The following is a 20,211-nucleotide window of genomic DNA, read 5'->3' on the forward strand; positions in this document are numbered from 1 at the left end:
GGGTCTGGTTGGTAACTGCATGTGTCGCGTTTCGGTAGGCTAATAAGAAATTGTCCATCTTATGCTGTAGTGGAATTTCCTCGTCGCACATGGCCTTTATCGCCTTCTTAAAGGTTTGTACGAACCTCTCAGCCAATCCATTGGTGGCTGGATGGTACGGGGCGGATGTGTAATGCCTTACCCCATTCCTTTTCATGAATTTTTGGAACTCGTCGGACACAAACTGTGGTCCATCATCAGAGCAGATCTGCTCTGGCAAACCGTTTCTGGCAAATATGGTCCGTAGGACTGCAATCATTTTCTCTGTAGTGGTTGAAGACATCTTTATCACCTCAGGCCACTTTGAATGAGCATCCACTGCTATTAAGAACATTGAGTCCATGAATGGACCAGCGAAATCAATGTGCACCCGTTGCCATGGAGAGGAGGGCCACTCCCATGGGTGTAGAGGGGCATGTGGTGGTGCATTTTGGACCTTCTGGCATCCTAAGCAGCTCTTAGTTAGGTCTTTGATTTGTTGATCGATTCCCGGCCACCACACATAAGCCCTAGCAAGGCTTTTCATTTTCACTCCCCCCAGATGACCTTCATGTAGCTCCTTTAGCACTCTCTCCCTTAACTTGGGTGGAATCACCACTCTGGATCCACACATCACTGTCCCCTGGCATACTGACAGCTGTTCTCTTCTGGATGAGAATGCTGGCAACAGTGAGTCACCATGTGTTGGCCATCCCCTCACCATCAATTCATATACCCGTGACAGCGTCGGATCATTGCGGGTCACCTTCTCTATATCCGTGTTTGTTACTGGCAATCGTTCAATTATCGAAGAATAAAATATCTCGATAGGGTCCACTGCTGGTGCTTCCTCCACCGTAGGCAGTGGCAGGCGCGATAGCCCATCAGCGTTCCCATGCTGTTTCGTGCCTTTATATTCTATTTCATATTGATTCACCCCTAGAAACAGGGACCATCTTTGTAACCGCTGTGCAGTCATTACTGGCATGCCCTTCTTAGGATTAAAGATGGAGACAAGTGGTTGGTGGTCAGTCAGCAAGGTGAACTTCTGCCCATGCAGATAATGGTTGAATTTTTTTACTCCCCATACTAGGCTGAGGGCCTCCCTGTCAATCTGGGCGTAGTTGCGCTCGGCTGAGGTTAGTGACCGAGACGCAAAGGCTACTGGCCTCTCCAACCCGTCTGGGAATTTGTGCGACAGCACCGCTCCAATGCCGTAGGGTGATGCATCACATGCCAAACGAATTGGTAGTGCTGGGTTGAAATGGGCCAACACCTCTTTTGATGTGATCAATTCTTTACACTTCTGGAAAGCTCGTCTACGTTCGTCATCCCACTTCCATGGTACCCCTGTTTGCAGTAGGGTGTTCAGCGGGTGTAGTACCGTAGACAAATTTGGTAAGAACTTGTGGTAATAGTTTACCAGCCCGAGGATCGACCTCAGTTGTGACACATTTTCCGGTGCTGGAGCCTTGACTACTGCCTCAATCTTGTCAGGGGACTTATGTAACCCCTCTTCATCGATGACGTGGCCGCAATACGAGATCTGTTTCTGGAAAAACTCGCACTTGTGGCGATTAGCTCGTAGCCCATATTCCTTTAATCTGGCGAGCACCTTCTCCAAGTTAGCGAGGTGATCACCGTCATTTTCGTCCGTGACCAAGATGTCGTCCAAATAACACTGGGTCCCTGGAATCCCTTGCAGGACCTGATCCATCGCCCTTTGCCAGATAGCCGGAGCCGAGGCTACTCCAAACACCAGCCGGTTGTATTGATAGAGACCTTTATGGGTGTTGATCGTAAGGTAATGTTTCGAAGCTTCTTCTACCTCCATTTGCAAGTACGCCTGGGCTAGATCAATTTTGGTGAAGCGTTTACCACCAGATAGCAAGGCGAAAATATCCTCAATTCGTGGAAGCGGATATTGCACCGTGTGAAGGACTGGGTTCACTGTCACCTTAAAATCCCCACAGATGCGGACCTTCTTTGGTTCCCCAGGCGTATTACTCAGCGACCTCTTCATTACAGGGACGATGGGTGTAGCCCACTCGCTCCAGTCCACTTTGGACAGTACTCCTGAACGTTCCAACCCTTCCAGCTCTGCTTCAACCACTGGTCTGATCGCATAAGGCACTGGTCTGGCCTTCAGAAACTTTGGGCTTGCATTATCCTCTATTTTAATTGTTGCTGTTATTCCTTTTAGTGTTCCTAGTCCCTCCTGGAACACTTCTTTTGCGTCAGTTAGCATTTTTGACAGTCGTCCAGGTGTGACGTCATCATCCTTTTTGGCCTCCACCTTCAGTGCCTGTATGGAATGCCAATCTAAATGTATCTTCCGGATCCACTCACATCCTAGCAGTGGTGGTCCTCCATTTGGCAATACATATATATCCATTTTAGGTATTTCCTGACCTTTATATGTCACTTTCACCCTTATTTTTCCTTTGGGGTAGACTTTTTGCCCCGTATACGTCTTCAAGACAATCTCTGTAGCTTTCAAGGGTATGTGTGAAAATAGCCACTTGTAGTCTCTTTGATTTATGACTGTTAGAGCTGACCCTGTGTCCAATTCCATTTCCACTTGGACTCCGTCTATCTTGAGTATAACCCAGATAGTCTGGTGATCCTCTATTTCGGTTACATTATGTAGTTTCAGACAACCCAGCTCCTTGCTTCCAGAGTCTGTGTCACTTTTCTGTTCGTCTGAACCACTGTCCATCACCTGGTGTACCTTTTTGTACTTCTCCTGTGGAGATTTCTTACTGTTGGTTTTCTTCCCAGACCTGCAGACTCTTGCTATGTGTCCTGCTTTCCCACACTGTCTGCACACTTGGTCCTTGAACCAACAAGCCTTCTGGTCATGTGTTGTTCTGCCGCAGCGATAGCACTTCCCTGTTCCATAGGTCATTTCGTTGGTGCCGTATTCTGGCGGTCTCCGTTGTATTTCTGCAGCGCCCCTTGCGGCTGCTTCGTGTGATACTGCCATATTGAAAGCTTTGTCCAGCGTAAGGTCCTTTTCTGATAGAAGCCGTTTCTGGGTTCCTTCACTTTGTAGCCCGCACACAAACTTGTCCCTTAACATGTCTGCTAGTCCCGCTCCAAACTGGCAGTATTTCGATAGCTTGCGCAGTTCCGTTAGGTACTCAGCATTGCTTTCGTCTTTGTGTTGGTTCCTTTTATGGAACTTAAATCGTTCTGCTATCAGCAGCGGTGTGGGGCTTAAGTGGTCCTGTAGGATTTCTACTATGCTTCCAAAATCCTTGTTTACCGGCTTCTCTGGGGTGATTAGATTTCGCAGTAACCCATAAGTTTTTGCACCCATGGAATTTAACAGAACCAGTGCTTTATTAGCATCTGGAACTTCATTCGCCCTGCAGTACACCTCAATACGTTCCACATATGTCGCCCAATCTTCGACTTCATTGTCGAACGTAGAGATACTGCCACTCTGCGGCATCCTTGGTTGTGCGTTAACTATCCCCAATGGCGCCTCCCGCGCTTCCCCTTCTTCTCCGCTGGCACAAAATGGTGTCTCCCGCGCTTTCCTTCCTTCCCGCGCTCGCCCGTCTTCTCCACTGCGGCTTCGCAAAATGGCGTCTCCCGCGCTCTTCCTTCTTCTCCACGGCTCAATGGCGCCTCCCGCGCTCTCCCTGCTTCTCCGCGGCTAAATGGCGCCTCCCCTTGCTTTGCCCCGCGGACCCTGATCAGCCTGTGATCCCTGGCTGTGCTCTGCGCATTCTTCTCTTGATATTTGTCGACGCCGCTCAGTCTAGAACCCGGCTGTTTCTTACCCTCTCTCTCTCCGGTTTGCAGTATTTTTCCTCGACGCCGCTCGGTGATCAATCCCCGGCTGCGCCCTGCTCTCTTCACCCTCTTTCTTACCTCGTCGACGCTGCCCGGCTCTCTCTCTCTGCCGTCGGTCGGCTCCTGCCGCCGCTGCTCGGGAAGGGTCTGCTCTGGACCTGTCGTCGGTCTCTCACTGCTCGTTGTGGCTGGGGAACCAAGCCCGGCTCTCCACAGCCTCCCCAGCGAAGTTGGATCTCTGCCTGACTGCTGGGCGGTTGCTCGCGGTCGACGCCCGTGTTCCTGGACTCGACTATTTTTTTTGTTTGTTTTTTTGTTGCAGGTAGATTCGCATCAACACTCGTCGCCACTGTTGACTCCGTGGTTCAGTGGATAAATAATTACAAACAACAGGTCTTTACTGGAGGAGGGTCATCTCTAGACTGGGGTACAGAGGCATGCGCACAGCTTATATACCGGTGTGGTTACTGCCGGTACTACAGTATACAGGAGCTGTAAAAAGTAGTTCTGACTTGAAGCACATACACTACAGTAGTCAGGTTCAGAGACCAAAGTGTGGTACATTTGTAAACATGCAGTGGGAATGAATCTTAAAGGCAAAATCGCTTGCGTGTAAATGTTTTATACAAGAGAAGGTCAAGCTTACATTTATTATGATGAGAGACAGATTGGTACTGTATCAAATTAATTGGGTTAAACAATTAAACACCGCTGAGTTAAATAGGTACCACCTTTATTCATTTTTAGTGAAAATTCACTGTTCTAACTGAAGGAAGGACGACATCTTTCATTAATCTTGCACTCTGACAAGAAAATAAACATTTTGGGGGAAAAATTGGGTTAGCTTGCGCCTCTCGTTAGCGCCCCTGGGGCGCAATCCCCTAGCGCCGGGCGCGACGCCGCTAACACCTCCCGTGAAATTCAGCGGGAGGTTAGCGGCGGCGGTAGCCAGTAGTGCCGCTACGCAGCCGGCAATGACGTCAAACTTCCCTTGCGCCCCCTGACCTATCGCTGCACGATATGTGCAACAGGATCAGGGGGCGGTTTGGCAGTGGCGGCGCAAATTAAAGGGTAGGTGTCGGGCGGCCATTCTTATTTTGGCCAACTGCCAGCACCTGCTCCCCTTTCGCTTTTGTATTGGGGGTGCCGGCTGCGAACGCTCAGCCCGGCACTCCTCTTGAAATTAGTGCCCCGGTGACGTTAGCGCCCCAAAATGGGCACCACCTAATTTTCCACCCTTTAATCTTTACTTTTTTGGAGAACGTTAAATTTCTCTGCTCATCGAGGCAAGGAATGTCAATAATGGGGAATGAAACACTTTCTCATCGTGAGCTCTCAGCGTCACTATCAAACACTCCCTGATCAAGTATAGCACAACCAGCTGCTATTAAAAGTCCCTCCACTCTGCCCCAAGAGCGTGACTTAATCTCGACATCAGAGCAGCACCCCCTACTGCACCAATGTGAATTTTTCCATTTCCTACACAAACCTTGGGCTGGATTTTAATACTGGAGGCGTGTAGGAGGCGGGACTACAACTTTCGGGGTTGTAGTCCTGCCTCCATCAAGTTGTGGCCAACCCACGCGATTTTCACTTGATTGACCTTGTTGAGCCCGCCCAGCAAGCTCAGCAGGCCAATTAAGGGCCACCCGGCACCAGGTGACGTCACAGGTTGACATTTCATCTGTCAAGAGCTTTTGACAGATGAAATATCAGCGTTTGACAGCTCTTTGAAGCTGTCAAACACTGACAATCTGTACTCCAAGTTAATTCCTTCCTCTCAGGCTGATTTAGAGATCTCTCCAGAACAGAAAGCTGAATGCTGCAATTTTTGACAGCTCGCGGCCATTCTGCTTTCTGTGCCGGTGAGATGAGGGACTCCCGAGACCTGAAGGAAGGAAGGCTGTAAAGGTAAGAAAAGGTAAGTAAAACTTCTTTAAACACTTTACACACACCAAACACACTTACCTCTGCACTCATGCGCCCATCACTCACCTGAACAACGGACATCTGGAACCCTCCAAGCCCTTCAGCCCGACGGTCCGCCTCGCTAACTTGGTGTGGTTTGGAGCCGTCGGGAATCCCACACTTCAGGAATAAAAATAGGGCTTAGGCTAGAAACTGCCTGTTAACTACCTGTTAACAGGCAGTTAATTGGCACTAATCCCCTTCCCGCCTCGGGGAGGCGGGTCCCAGTGCGGGTCAGGTACCCGCCTCCTGGGAAACGGGCATGGAGGCGGGTTGGGGGCGGGATGGGTTCGTGCCCCCCGATTTCAAGATTTTAACCCCCACACGCCTCCAATCCCGCCTCCACGGCCCAATGAAAATCCTGCCTCATCTCTTTGATTGAGATTACCAATTAGTGCTTTTATTAACATGAAGCAGAAAAGCCATTCAAATAGGGAACTCCTTCGGCGTGATAAGGCACTGAGTTCAGCATTAATGATTTCTCAAAGGGGGAGTGTTGCTGCAATGAGGAGTGCTTGGGCAGACTTAGTGCCGGGGTCAGTCCACTATGAAAACAGTACCACAGAGCAGCCGTGTCGTACACTGCGATGTATTTTATATACAATATATGTTGAAGAACAAACTTTTTCACTTTTTTTTATAAATAGGATTGAAATGGTAGCAGGAAATCTCCTCACTGGACCTTCTTTAGTGTATAAGCCACAGTAAAGGATCCTGTAAGATGCTTTATCGTAATAAAACTGCCCATTTAAGTGTATCGTATTTTTTAATTAATCATTGCAATACAAGTCAGTGTTTCTCCTCCAATAAATGCCCCCCTTCCTGATGTTTGTGATCTAAATCTAATGATTTACCCTTTTGCACAAGTATTCCATTCAATTAATTTCACTTGCATCAGAAAAGTAACTTAACAACAGCAAAGTATTTTGCAAAGTGAAAACTGGTGACTTATTTTAATGTAATGGACGATGGATGGAGCTTAAAAGCAATCAGGTAGATAAAATCTGTCAGCCATAAATATCAGCCAACAAGTAGGAAAGTTTAAAGTTTGTTTCCAAGCAATAGGCATCCTTTAGCAATCGCAGTGAACATGCTGCCTCTAGCAGTAGGAAGGCTTACCACCCCAGAGGAAAGCATTATCTAAGAATATTGTTGAACAAGGAACATTGTTTTATTATTGAGATCTTGCGTGAAGAGTCAAGGCCCGCAGTGCAGGACAGGCTCAGAGCTCAGGACATCACCAAGATTGGAAAGACCAGTGAAGATAATGGAAATGAAGATGTGCTAGTTAGGTGATGTCAAACTAGGGCTTAAAACAAACCCTGTAGACTGTAGAAAGCAGAGAAGACTGGCAGAAGTAAAGCGTTCCATAGTTACATCAACAATAACACCATGTTACCCATTGACCATAAAATCTGTATTTTTCCTTGTCTTTTTCCAGATAACGTCTACCCCAAGGTCTATCACGTTTGCTTTTGTATAGTAACCTACGTGGCTCCTTTATGTTTGATGTTTCCGGCATATTTTCAAATATTTAGAAAGCTTTGGTGTAGACAGGTAGGTGCACGAGCAGCCTTTGGAAAAACAACATTTTAGCATCTTCAAAAAAAGAACTGATCATTTCCTACGTAAAGCAATGCACAACTGATGTAAACTGTGAAAAAGTATTCTGATGTGTATTCCACAAAAAGAAAAATATTTATTTGTATAAAAGGTGCTAAATATTTATTACTGAATTTGAAGTTAATTTGATGAAGTACAAACATGTCAAAAATCTGTTCATTCTTTCCAAAAATGGCCATTTTCTCAAATGAATGAATCAGTTTAGTAAAAACTTAAGTCAAGAGAAATATTTGTAAAAACAACAGCTTGCCTTTATATAGTGTCTTTAACAACAGAAAAACATTCTAAGAACATAAGAACATAAGAAGTAGGAGCAGGAGTAGGCCATACAGCCCCTCAGGCCTGCTCCACCATTTAATAGGATCATGGCTGATCCGAACCTAGACTCACATCCACTTCCCTGCCCGCTCCCTGTAACCCCTAATTCCCTTATCAGCTAGGAAACCGTCTATCTCCGTTTTAAATTTATTTAATGTCGCAGCTTCCACAGCTCTCTGAGGTAGCAAATTCCATAGATTTACTACCCTCTGAGTGAAGAAGTTTCTCCTCATCTCAGTTTTGAAAGGGCAGCCCCTTATTCTAAGATTATGCCCCCTAGCTCTAGTCTCACCCATCAGTGGAAACATCCTCACCGCATCCACCCAATCAAGCCCCCTCACAATCTTATATGTTTCGATAAGATCGCCTCTCATTCTTCTGATCTCCAATGAGTAGAGGCCCAACCTACTCAACCTTTCCTCATACGTCAACCCCCTCATCTCCGGAATCAACCGAGTGAACCTTCTCTGAACTGCCTCGAGAGCAAGTATATCTTTTCTTAAATATGGAAACCAAAACTGCACGCAGTATTCCAGGTGTGGCCTCACCAGTACCCTGTATAACTGAAGCATGACTTCCCTGCTTTTATACTCCATCCCCCTTGCAATAAAAGCCAAGATTCCATTGGCCTTCCTGATCACCTGCTGTACCTGCATACTAACCTTCTGTGTTTCATGCACCAGGACCCCCAGATCCCTTTGTAATGTAGCACTTTGCAGTTTCTCTCCATTTAGATAATAACTTGCTCTTTGATTTTTTCTGCCAAAGTGCATAACCTCACACTTTCCAATATTATATTCCATCTGCCAAATTTCTGCCCACTCACTTAGCCTGTCTATGTCCTTTTGCAGGTTTTTTATGTCCTCCTCACTCACTGCTTTCCCTCCCATCTTTGTATCGTCAGCAAACTTGGATACGTTGCACTTGGTCCCTTCCTCCAAATCGTTAATATAGATTGTAAAGAGTTGGGGTCCCAGCACTGACCCCTGCAGAACACCACTAGTCACTGATTGCCAACCCGAGAATGAACCATTTATCCCAACTCTGTTTTCTGTTAGATAGCCAATCTTCCACCCATGCCAGTATATTGCCCTCAATCCCGTGATTTTTTATTTTGTGCAGTAATCTTTTGTGTGGCACCTTGTCAAATGCCTTTTGGAAGTCCAAATACACCACATCCACTGGTTCCCCTTATCCACCCTGTTTGTTACGTCCTCAAAGAATTCGAGCAAATTTGTCAAACATGACTTCCCCTTCATAAAACCATGCTGACTCTGTCCGATTAAATTATGCTTATCCAAATGTCCTGTTACTGCTTCCTTAATAATGGACTCTAACATTTTACCAACCACGGATGTTAGGCTAACTGGTCTATAGTTTCCAGCCTTTTGTCTACTTCCCTTTTTAAATAAGGGCATTACATTAGCAGTTTTCCAATCTGCTGGGACCTTTCCTGAATCCAGGGAGTTTTGGAAAATTACCACGAATGCATCCACAATCCCTACCGCTACTTCTCTCAAGACCCTAGGATGTAAGCCATCAGGTCCAGGGGATTTATCCGCCTTTAGTCCCATTATCTTACCAAGTACCACCTCCTTAGTGATTTTAATCGTGTTTAGCTCCTCCCCCCCTATAGCCCCCTGTTTGTCCAGTGTTGGGGTATTTTTAGTGTCCTCTACTGTAAAGACTGATACAAAATATTTGTTCAGCGTTTTTGCCATCTCCATGTTCCCCACCACTAATTTTCCGGTCTCGTCCTCTAAGCATTTCACAATAAAAATGGATGGTGACAAGCCAAAGAAGAAGTTATCAGGAGGGGTGACCAAAAGCTTGATCAAAGACTGCCTGCTTCCACCTCGGTAACACTCCACCTCTAACTCAGCCCATCTACTGGTCAAACCCTCCTCCATGCCATTGTCACCTCCAGACTCAGCAATTCCAAGTTCCACTCACCCCTCCCTATTCCCGTAACCTCCTCCAGCCCTACAAGACCCCAAACTTTCCATTCCCGTGACTCTGCCCTCTTGTGAAGAGAAGGAAAGTTTTACAGAGGGAATTGGAGATCTGAAGGCGTCCCTCTGGTACCTATGTAAATGTGTGAGTCCCAGACAGTGAGCATTCATGAGCTGGGGGACCATAATGGTTATCACAGTTAAGCCAAGCCCGGTCAATCTTTCCCCTCTATTACTTAGGATGCCAATGTTACCACAGCAGTTGGGATCAACTAATTCAGCACAGCTAGAGATAAGACTTGGGGCCCACTTAGGGTCGCCAACACTCCAGAATTGTCCTGGAGCCTCCAGGAATTAAAGATTGACCTTCTGATCCTGTGAACAGCCCAGGAGAAAAAATCATAGGGGCATTAAAAAAATTGTGTTCTTTTTCCATTTTCTTTGAACACTTTTGTTTGTCAGTTATCACAATATTGGAGACAGGAAAAAAGTTGTTTGACTGGGTGGGGCAGAAGGTCCTAGGATGAAATCTCCAGGACTGCGTCCAACCAGAATTGGCAACCCGAGACCCATTTGCTGCGTATAGCTCAATGTCACATCTTTTTAGCCAGTGGGTCATGAGAGCCCTCCAGTAATTCTTCTTACTCCGTGTTCTCTTTCCTCAGATCCCTGGATCATCGTCAGCTACACTTGCATGTAAGTGGAAGCCACACTCAGCACATTGTTCAGCTCATTCACAAGAAGGCACAGCACAAAGAACATCTGCTGCAGAGATCAAGCAGATGAGAGCACGGAGAAAGACAGCTCGCATGCTGATGGTGGTGCTGCTTGTATTTGCATTGTGCTACCTTCCCATCAGCATCCTCAATATCTTAAAGAGGTGCGTTACCATGGTAATTGATGTAAGAAAACTACTAGGCACTTGGTCTAAGCGTTAAACAAAGCTTTAATCAACTGTTTTACAACATGGAGATCTAGTTGTGTCCTTTACTAGTTCCTGTTAAGAATGTCCTGCGCAAGCTGGGCCCATGCCCGAGTATTTATACTCTCCCTGGACAGCGCCACCCACAGGCTGCTCAGTATTATTTCATAAGTCTTTCTTTCATGAATGACTGATTCATGTCAGTAATACTGTGAGCTCTCGCACCACTCAGAATACGCTCATACAATTATATAGAATTACATAGAATTTACCGCATATAAACAGGCCATTCAACCCAATTGGTCTATGCCAGTGTTTATGCTCCACACCAGCTCAATTCCAAATAAACACACACCCAATCAAGAAGAAAGAAGTAATTCATTTTGAAGACAGTTTTAAATATTATAGTTCTAACATAAACAAAGAGGGCTGGATTTTGTCAATAGGGGCACATTGGGGGCGGGACTGCTGGTTGTCGGGTTTCAGTCCCATCCCCAACGACGTCCGGCCAACCCACAATATTTTCCCTTGATTGACCTTGTTAAGCCCACCCTGCGTGCACGTTCTCGGTCCACACCCGAAGTGCGCCACGCGCCATATTGCTTAGGATGCATTGTAGTCGTCCAGGCTGCCCGTCTTTGCGGTCAGTTTTTTCAGGTACACAGCAGCCAAACCAGGGGTCCTAAAAGTACCCACTGGAGGTTGCCACCCAAGAGGTGAATTAAAAGTTTTTAACTCCCCTGAATGTGGAGCTAGGAGGAGCAGGAGTGCTCACCTCCCTCTCCCGATTACATCCCTTCCTCTGGATTCACCTTAAGACCTCGGCCGGTGTCCCAGCCGGCTGACTTTGCTTCCCCGCCTCCCACCCTGTGACTGGCAAGCTGCCTCTGGGACTGTGACTGGTAGATCCAGTTCGATGATAACATACAAATGAGGTCAGCGGACCAACTTGCCATGGTTCTGCCACCGTGCCTCGGGCCTGATCCAAGCCACCATGCCTCGGGCCTGATCCAAGCCACCGTGCCTCGGGCCTGATCCAAGCTACCGTGCCTCGGGCCTGATCCAAACCACAGTGCCTCGGTCCTGATCCAATTTCTACGCCATTGTGTTTTTTCAAAAGATTTGTTCTCAGGATGGGGGGCAGTGATGGCAAAGCAACATTTAGTGCCTATCCATAGCTGCCCTGAGAAGCTGATGATGGGCCTTCTTCTCCTCGAACCACTGCAGTCCTTGTGCTCTGTAGAAATTGTTTTTACAACTGAATGGCTTGCGAGGCCAATTCAGAGGGCATCAGGCATCGACCATGTCGTGTGGGACTGGGGCCTTCTGTCGGCCAGACCAGGGCAAAGGGCATTAGTGAACCAGTTTGGGTTTATAATGGCAACCCAGCAGCTTCCATGATCATTATCTTTCCCTGATGACAACCTACTAATGAGCAGATTTATTACATTTTGGTTTAAGCTCACCATCTCTGGGCTGTTAATCCAGGACCATAACCATTGCACCATCATAACCAGTGCCCCACCATAACCACTGAACACCATAACCACTGATCACCACCATAACCACTGCCCCACCATAACCACTGATCACCACCATAACCACTGCACCATCATAACCACTGCACCACCATAACCACTGCCCCACCATAACCACTGCATCATCATAACCACTGCACCATCATAACCACTGCACCATCATAACCACTGATCACCATAACCACTGCACCACCATAACCACTGCAACACCATAACCACTGCACCATCATAACCACTGATTACCATAACCACTGCACCATCATAACCACTGATCACCATAACCACTGCACCACCATAACCACTGCACCATCATAACCACTGCACCACCATAACCACTGCACCATCATAACCACTGCATCATCATAACCACTACACCACCATAACCACTGACCACCATAACCACTGCACCACCATAACCACTGCACCACCATAACCACTGCACCACCATAACCACTGAACACCATAACCACTGCACCATCATAACCACTGCACCACCATAACCACTGCACCATCATAACCACTGATCACCATAACCACTGCACCATCATAACCACTGCACCACCATAACCACTGCACCATCATAACCACTGATCACCATAACCACTGCACCACCATAACCACTGCATCATCATAACCACTACACCACCATAACCACTGATCACCATAACCACTGAACACCATAACCACTGCACCACCATAACCACTGATCACCATAACCACTGAACACCATAACCACTGCACCACCATAACCACTGATCACCATAGCCACTGCACCATCATAACCACTGATCACCATAACCACTGCACCACCATAATCACTGATCACCATAACCACTGCACCACCATAACCACTGATCACCATAACCACTGCACCATCATAACCACTGATCACCATAACCACTGCACCACCATAACCACTGATCACCATAACCACTGCACCACCATAACCACTGCACCACCATAACCACTGATCACCATAACCACTGCACCACCTGACCCTCTCACACAAACCACTCTTAAAGATTTTAACATTCCAGGGTTTAAGAACTTAGGTTACGAGGGGAGCACTTTCATTTGAAGTCTATTTATTTACATATCCTGATGTGGGCAGTAAGGTGGCAGATGCAGTATAATGTAGGGAAATGTGAGGTTATTCACTTTGGAAGGAAGAATGGAAAAATAGAATATTTTTTGAAATGGTGAGAAACTTTCAAATGTTGGTATTCAGAGAGATTTGGGTGTCCTCGTGCAAGAAACACAGAAAGCTAGCATACAGGAACACCAAGCAATAAGGAAGGCAAAATGGGAATTGGCCTTTATTGCAAGGGACTAGGGACAGGGTCACTGGCAAGGCTTGGAAGCTAAGCAGAGCCAGGCCTGGTTAGTACCTGGAGGGGTGACCATCAGGGAAGACCAGGTGCAGAAGGTCACGGAAGGAGCCCCGAGGAGGGGCGGTTGGTGAGAAGGTCACGGAAGGAGCCCTGGGAGGGGCGGCTGGTGAGCAGGACCGGCGTTGGGCTGAAGATTGTCGGACAGGAGGAATGGTGGAAATGGAATGGCGGCGCGCACAGACGCAGCGGCTTTGCTTCTCCCAGGATGGTGCTATTTACGTTTAATGTTAATGTTATTTGTACTGGACTCATGGGAGCTTGCAAGATCACATTTTGTTGTTCATGTACTTGTGCATTGTACAATGACAATAAAGTTGAATTATTAATATTATTATTATAAGAGTAAGGAAGTCTTGCTACAATTGTACAGGGCCTTGGTGAGACCACACCTGGAGTACCATGCACAGTTCTGGTCTCCTTATCTAAGGAAGGATATACTTGCCTTGGAGGCGATGCAACGAAGGTTCACTAGATTGATTCCTGGGCTGAGAGGGCTGTCCTATGAGGAGAGATTGTGTAGAGTGGGCCTATACTCCCTGGAGTTTAGAAGAATGAGAGGTGATCTCATTGAAACATACAAGATTCTGAAGGGGATTGACAGGGTAGATGCTGTGAGGTTGTTTCCCCTGGCTGGAGTGTCTAGAACTAGGGAGCATAGTCTCAGGATAAGGGGTCGGCCATTTAAGACTGAGATGAGGAGGAATTTATTCACTCAGAAGGTTGTGAATCTTTGGAATTCTCTGCCCCAGAGGGCTGTGACTGCAGAGTCTTTGAGTATATTCAAGGCTGAGATCGATAGATTTTTGGACTCTAGGGGAATCAAGGGATATGGAGATCGGGTGGGAAAGTGGAGTTGAGGTCGATGACCAGCCATGATCTTATTGAATGGCGGAGCAGGCTCGAGGGGCCGCATGGCCTATTCCTGCTCCTAATTCTTATGTACATTTGTGGCATAAACCACATATGTCCTACTGCAGTGAGGAATCCTTCTGCATACCACATGCAGGTATGTAAACACATTGTCCTAACAACAAATCCAGACACATTATCATAGAAACATAGAAACATAGAAGATAGGAGCAGGAGTAGGCCATTCGGCCTCTCAAGCTTGTTCCGCCATTTAATGAGATCATGGCTGATCATCCAAATTCAGTACCCTGTCCCTGCTTTCTCCCCATATCCCTTGATCCCTTTAGCCTTAAGAAATATATCTAACTCCTTCTTGAATATATTTAATGAATTAGCCTCAATCATAAATATCCCCTCTAATGATGTACTACTCTGAAGCTCTTTCAGGTCAATTAGACTAAATTATATGAGACTAAAGTTGAACATGGACACTAGAAAAAGAGTCATTATTATTCAATTGGAGGAGACAATGAACCAGCCATTAAATATCTCTAACATACAATTAGCCTAAGCTGAACAGAAATTTTATGACAAACTCATTTCAGGCAGGATTCCACTAATCCCGCAAACATCAGCAGATGACTAAGTAAAAGATTACTCTCTCATTAGGTCCACTGTGCATTACTCAAACAACCATTTTCCCCTGTTACTGTATTACTATTCTGCCCCTCTAGCGCACTAACCTGATTCCAGTCACCTTGGTGTTGTTAAAGGGGCTTTGTTACCTCACAGGAGACCTTATACCAGTCGCAGGTCCTGTATCAGCTAGGGGCAGTCTGCGCTAAAAAGTCTCCATAGTTGCTGCATTGATTTCTGGGAAAGTTCCCTGAGTAGTCGTGTGTGATCGTTCTGTTGTAATGTGGTTTTCATGGGGAATATTTCATTTCGTTTTTTCAACGTTCTTATTGTGGATAACATTAATGATCTTTGAACTGGTTAATATTTGCATTGAGCTAGTTGAAAGGGAGATGATTTCTATTGTTACTCAGTAGCAGCAATGGCAGGGAAGGGTATCAAAACTGACAGAAAACAGAGATAACCTGCAAAAGGGACATGACATTGTTAATTACACTTTTAAAATAATCTGGTACTACAGTACTTGTAATGGCCTTGTTAATAAACGTTCAAAGAAAGATGTGGCAATTTTACTGTTGGGATGGCGGGTGGGTGGAGGTGGCGAGGGGAATTAAAACAACCAGGTAGGAATTAGTTGTTAACGTGGCATCAATTGGATGGAGCAACGAAACCCTTTGGCAGAGCATCTGTTCAACGTGGATTTTGCTGCAACAGCTACATTAATTGGCTCAGTGGCACAACTGGCTGAAAAAGGCTTCCCAGGAGTGAAGGATCTACCAGAGGTTAAGCACCCACCCTACCAACTACCAGTGCACTTATAAACCGTCTTCTGCACTGCACTCACCGGCACCTTAATCAGCTCGGCAGTGCTGGGCTCGAAGACACTTACAACAGATGTGTAATAAATTATTGGGAAGCTCAGCTGTATAATTCATTCCCCCTCAGGGGGAACTGAAAATTACAAGATTTTCGATGCTTAACAAAATCAGTGCAAGTACAAAGAAGGTTGGAACTAACCAAGGGAATACTATTTAAATATAATTTTCGAGGCAAACCACATAAGCAGACAATGCACACCGCTGCGAAAACTTGAAACATAGTTTACTCTTTTCCCTATTTCAAAATTCAGAGGTTTATTTTACACATAAAAGCAAATAATTTAATTCTACTGTCAGAAATCTTTAAATCAGTCCTTCTGAATGTGGAAATGGTCATGTCAGTGAATCAGGCGCGATAGGTTCTCTGCTCTGCTTAATTTAATACAGTTTCTCACTCTCCAGAAATGGTTCATTTTCCTGGGCTATTACTTGACTAGTTAAATCGCAGTTAAAAAGAAAAAGAAAGACTTGCATTTATATAGCGCCTTTCACGACCACCGGACGTCCCAAAGCGCTTTCAGCCAATGAAGTACTGTTGAAGTGTACTCACTGTTGTAATGCAGGAAACGCGGCAGCCAATTTGCGCACAGCAAGCTCCCACAAACAGCAATGTGATAATGACCAGATAATCTGTTTTTTAGTGATGTTGATTGAGGGATAAATATTGGCCCAGGACAATTAACAACTCAAGTAATAACCAAAGAACCTGTTCCATCTCCAGCTTTTTCCGGTTCTGACGAAGGGTCGTTGACCTGAAACATTGACTCTGTTTCTCGCTCCACAGATGCTGCCTGACCTGCTGAGTATTTCCAGCACTTTCTGTTTTTATTTCAGATTTCCAGCATCCGCAGTATTTTGCTTTTGTAATAACCAAAGAAATTGCCAGCCACGTCCTAGTTGGTCAGGTTTCTGCTGGTGAAATCTTATTGAACAAACTTATTGGATGATTGAAGTACTGTGCTTTGCAATTCTATCTGTGGCCAGTAAACTGGTGAGATTTAACACTTCACAAAAGTGGAAAAGATCTCACATTGTGATCAAATTGAAATAAATAGCAAAATGGGAAATTAAATAATACAACAACAATGCTATCAAAAGAGTTTTGCTGAGTTTAAAATGTGTTTGCTCCTCAGGGTCTTTGGGATGTTTGAAAACTCTGATGACAGGGATGCCATCTACGCCTGGTTCACCCTCTCTCATTGGCTTGTGTATGCAAACAGTGCTGCCAATCCCATAATCTACAACTTTTTAAGTGGTAAGTTTCTACAGATTGTTTTTTGGGGGGTTTGAGAGCAGAGGAGAGTATGACTGTTCAGAGAGAGCAAAATTATTCTTCTAATGATACGTCTATAATTACCGATACTGATAGCAGCAAAGAAATCACAAACTTACCAAGAAGAAAAACTAAAACCAACAATTTACGATAATTAATTAAACTTGCTGAGTTTCAATGGGGGCCAACTTTTCACTTTCGACAGTAGCAGATCGGCTACCCGTTATACACCCCGCCCAATTTTCCTTATTCAGGTGGGATGTATAACGGGCGACTACAACCAGCTTTCCGCCACCGCCAAAAGAGAAAATTGGCACCATCATCTCCCAAAATATTGTATTTCAAATGGTCATAAGGTGTTATATCAGTGATTTTGTTTGCAATCACATCTCTGATGGATGGGGAAATATTTACAAGGTGCAGACCAAATGGAGGTACATACCATTGATGTGATCTACTTGCAGCCAAAAAGTACACTGGGCACATCACAGAGTGACCGAACACAGGTTTGATCTTGCACTGTGCCAAGTTGCCAATCTCGGCCATGCTGCCATAGGAAGACAAAAGCAGGGGAAGACTTTTTCCCAGCCTGCCCTGAAGCACCCCAAGTGGTTGGTTCAGACCACTACTGACTGAGACCCGAGACAGGTCGTCTGCCTACCACCTTGGCCACAGCCTTATTGTGCTCTGGAGAGAATAAAGGGAAGTGGGGAGTCGGGCAAATACAGAGAGTGGAGAACTAGGGGTCATAGTCTCAGGATAAGGGATTGGCCATTTAGCACTGAGATTAGGAGAAATTTCTTCACTCAGAGGGTTGTGAATCTTTGGAATTCGCAACCCCAGAGGTCTGTGAATGCTCAGTCATTGAGTATATTCAAGACTGAGATCGATAGATTTTTGGACACTTATGGAATCAAGGGATATGGGGATAGGGCGGGAAAGTGGAGTTGAGGTAGAAGATCAGCCATGATCTCATTGAATGGTGGAGCAGGCTCAAAGGGTCGTATGGCCTACTCCCACTCCTAAATTCTTATGTTCTTATTAAAGAGGTTTCACGCCCTCCTAAAAAAGGAAGCTGTGTCTACAAATTGTACCTTGGAAAGTGAACTCTCAGCTATAAAGAGGCAATGTAACTCTTTGGAGCCCTGATCTTGCACTTAGATGGTACCTTTAGCATCGATAACAGTTCCAAGTCACTGTACAGTGGCATAAGGGAAAACATTCAATAAACATTTGTGAAGAATAACTAGAATTTTTTAACAATAACTTTGATGTTGAAGGACTACTCCAGGATAAGGCCTTACAATGGCCGACCATTAAAACATTTTCAAAAACATGCTAGCCTCATAATGAAGACCCGGCAATCTCCACTGAGTGCCCAAGGTTTGGTGACAAAACACTACTGGGCCAGGTTTCTGACCATTCATAGTCAGGTGGGGAGGGGGAGTGCAGGAAGGGATGTTGGGAACAAAACCTACACCAAAAATGGGCTTTCTCAGGAGGAGGGCAGAACAATTTTTTTTCAAAACAAATATTTTTTTAACTTCTAAATATTTTATTCAAATACAGCTAAGAGTCACTTTACAGAGAAATACTTGAGGGTTAAGCTATGGTAAGGCTTTTTCCTGGAGTCTTCCTCTGATCTTACAAGAATTTTACTCTTGTACCATTGCTTTTTAGCTCAAAAGTCAATACCTAGCAATAAATACTGCTATGTAGGAATGGTCAAATTCCTATCTAGAGATTGAGTTCGATGCAGGCAATCAATCAAAAAGGTTTTTAATGTCAAACTAACGAGTTTAAACAGATTGATGCAAGAGAACTATGAATACAGGTCTTAACAGGTCGGAGGCTCCACGAGGACTGCCAGGGCCGTCCCATGGATGGCGTCATGACGTCATCACATTTTTCCCGCGTTTGGGTAATCACGTGATTAACAGCATGACGTCATCGTGTTTGCCCACGCTCTTAAAGGGACCGCGCACTGTACATGCAAACAGTATATACAATGGTACAGATTTAGTCTGTAGCTAACACATCATTAAAGGGAATTATGTACAGTTGTTCAGAGTCCCTCAGTGGCTCTGCTACAGCTACACAATTTATTCCTGCTTGAAGTAGCATTTTCTACTGTTTATCAGATTGACAACTATATAGTATATTATAATTACAATTGGTGTTGGCACTAGGCTTATTTACCATTTTAGGACCAATGTACATAGACAAAAGGATCACATTTAAACCAACACATTTTAACGTTTTGTGAAACTATTATCATCACCAATATTTCTTTCTAGTGTTGCTCAGCCCAAAATGATCTCTCACAATTCCTAAATCAAGGAGGACAATGTCTGTAATTGTACTGCTGGATGTTTCTTTACAGTTCAAGTCGATATAGTACGAAAATCTATCAACCCCAAACATCTTCGTCACAACACTAACAATGTTGGTAAATGCTTGTTTTGCTCATGTCCCCTTCGAATGTTACCAATAAAAAAGAAATAAGGAAAGAAATAAATGAAGTTAATGGCAAGTTAAGAATTTCAAGCCCTAAGGTATACTCTGGACAAATGAACTGTCTCTCGTTTTAGGAAAGTTTCGGGAGGAGTTTAAGGCAGCGTTCTCATGCTGTTTCCTTGGACCTCAGTCATGCAAGAAATTCAAAGTCCAAACAAGTGCAAGGAGCCAAAAATCTATCACTACAAAGATTAGCAAGTTCGACACTGTTTCCAGAGTTTCTGAGCATCTTGTTCTGGCCAGTGTCACCAGTGTGCTCTCATAGATCAACTTCAGTAGCCGCAAAAATAGACCGTATCTGAACTGAAGATCACGAGAGAAAGTGAATGTGGAACCTAACCTGCCTGATCTCTAGTTCAGTGTCAATTGAAAGATTGGCTTTTCTGCCTTGGAATAAACCAGATGAAGGTTAACCTTTTGGAGTACTGAAGGATTTAAATTTCAGAACAAAACCTGTGATACAATTCTTTCAATTTAGCAGATACTGCAAATTGGTAATTATTCCACATATTGTATGACACACT

General features: G+C 45.1%; 1 protein-coding gene across 1 annotated transcript in view; it reads left to right on the forward strand.

Moving 5' to 3' along the window:
* Positions 1-19,952, forward strand: part of LOC147103239 (orexin receptor type 2-like) — a 45,162-nt gene extending 25,210 nt beyond the window's left edge. Inside the window, exons 5-9 of the mRNA XM_085963180.1 lie at positions 7,232-7,347; positions 10,349-10,563; positions 17,031-17,152; positions 19,554-19,619; positions 19,762-19,952. Of these exons, the coding sequence (XP_085819306.1) occupies positions 7,232-7,347; positions 10,349-10,563; positions 17,031-17,152; positions 19,554-19,619; positions 19,762-19,952 (710 nt within the window). The remainder of the gene's footprint in view (positions 1-7,231; positions 7,348-10,348; positions 10,564-17,030; positions 17,153-19,553; positions 19,620-19,761) is intronic.
* Positions 19,953-20,211: the final 259 nt, after the last annotated feature.

Source organism: Somniosus microcephalus, chromosome 20, assembly GCF_052327205.1.
Source record: "Somniosus microcephalus isolate GS21.2 chromosome 20, FLI_Smic_1.0, whole genome shotgun sequence".
NCBI classification, from domain to species: Eukaryota; Metazoa; Chordata; class Chondrichthyes; order Squaliformes; family Somniosidae; genus Somniosus; species Somniosus microcephalus.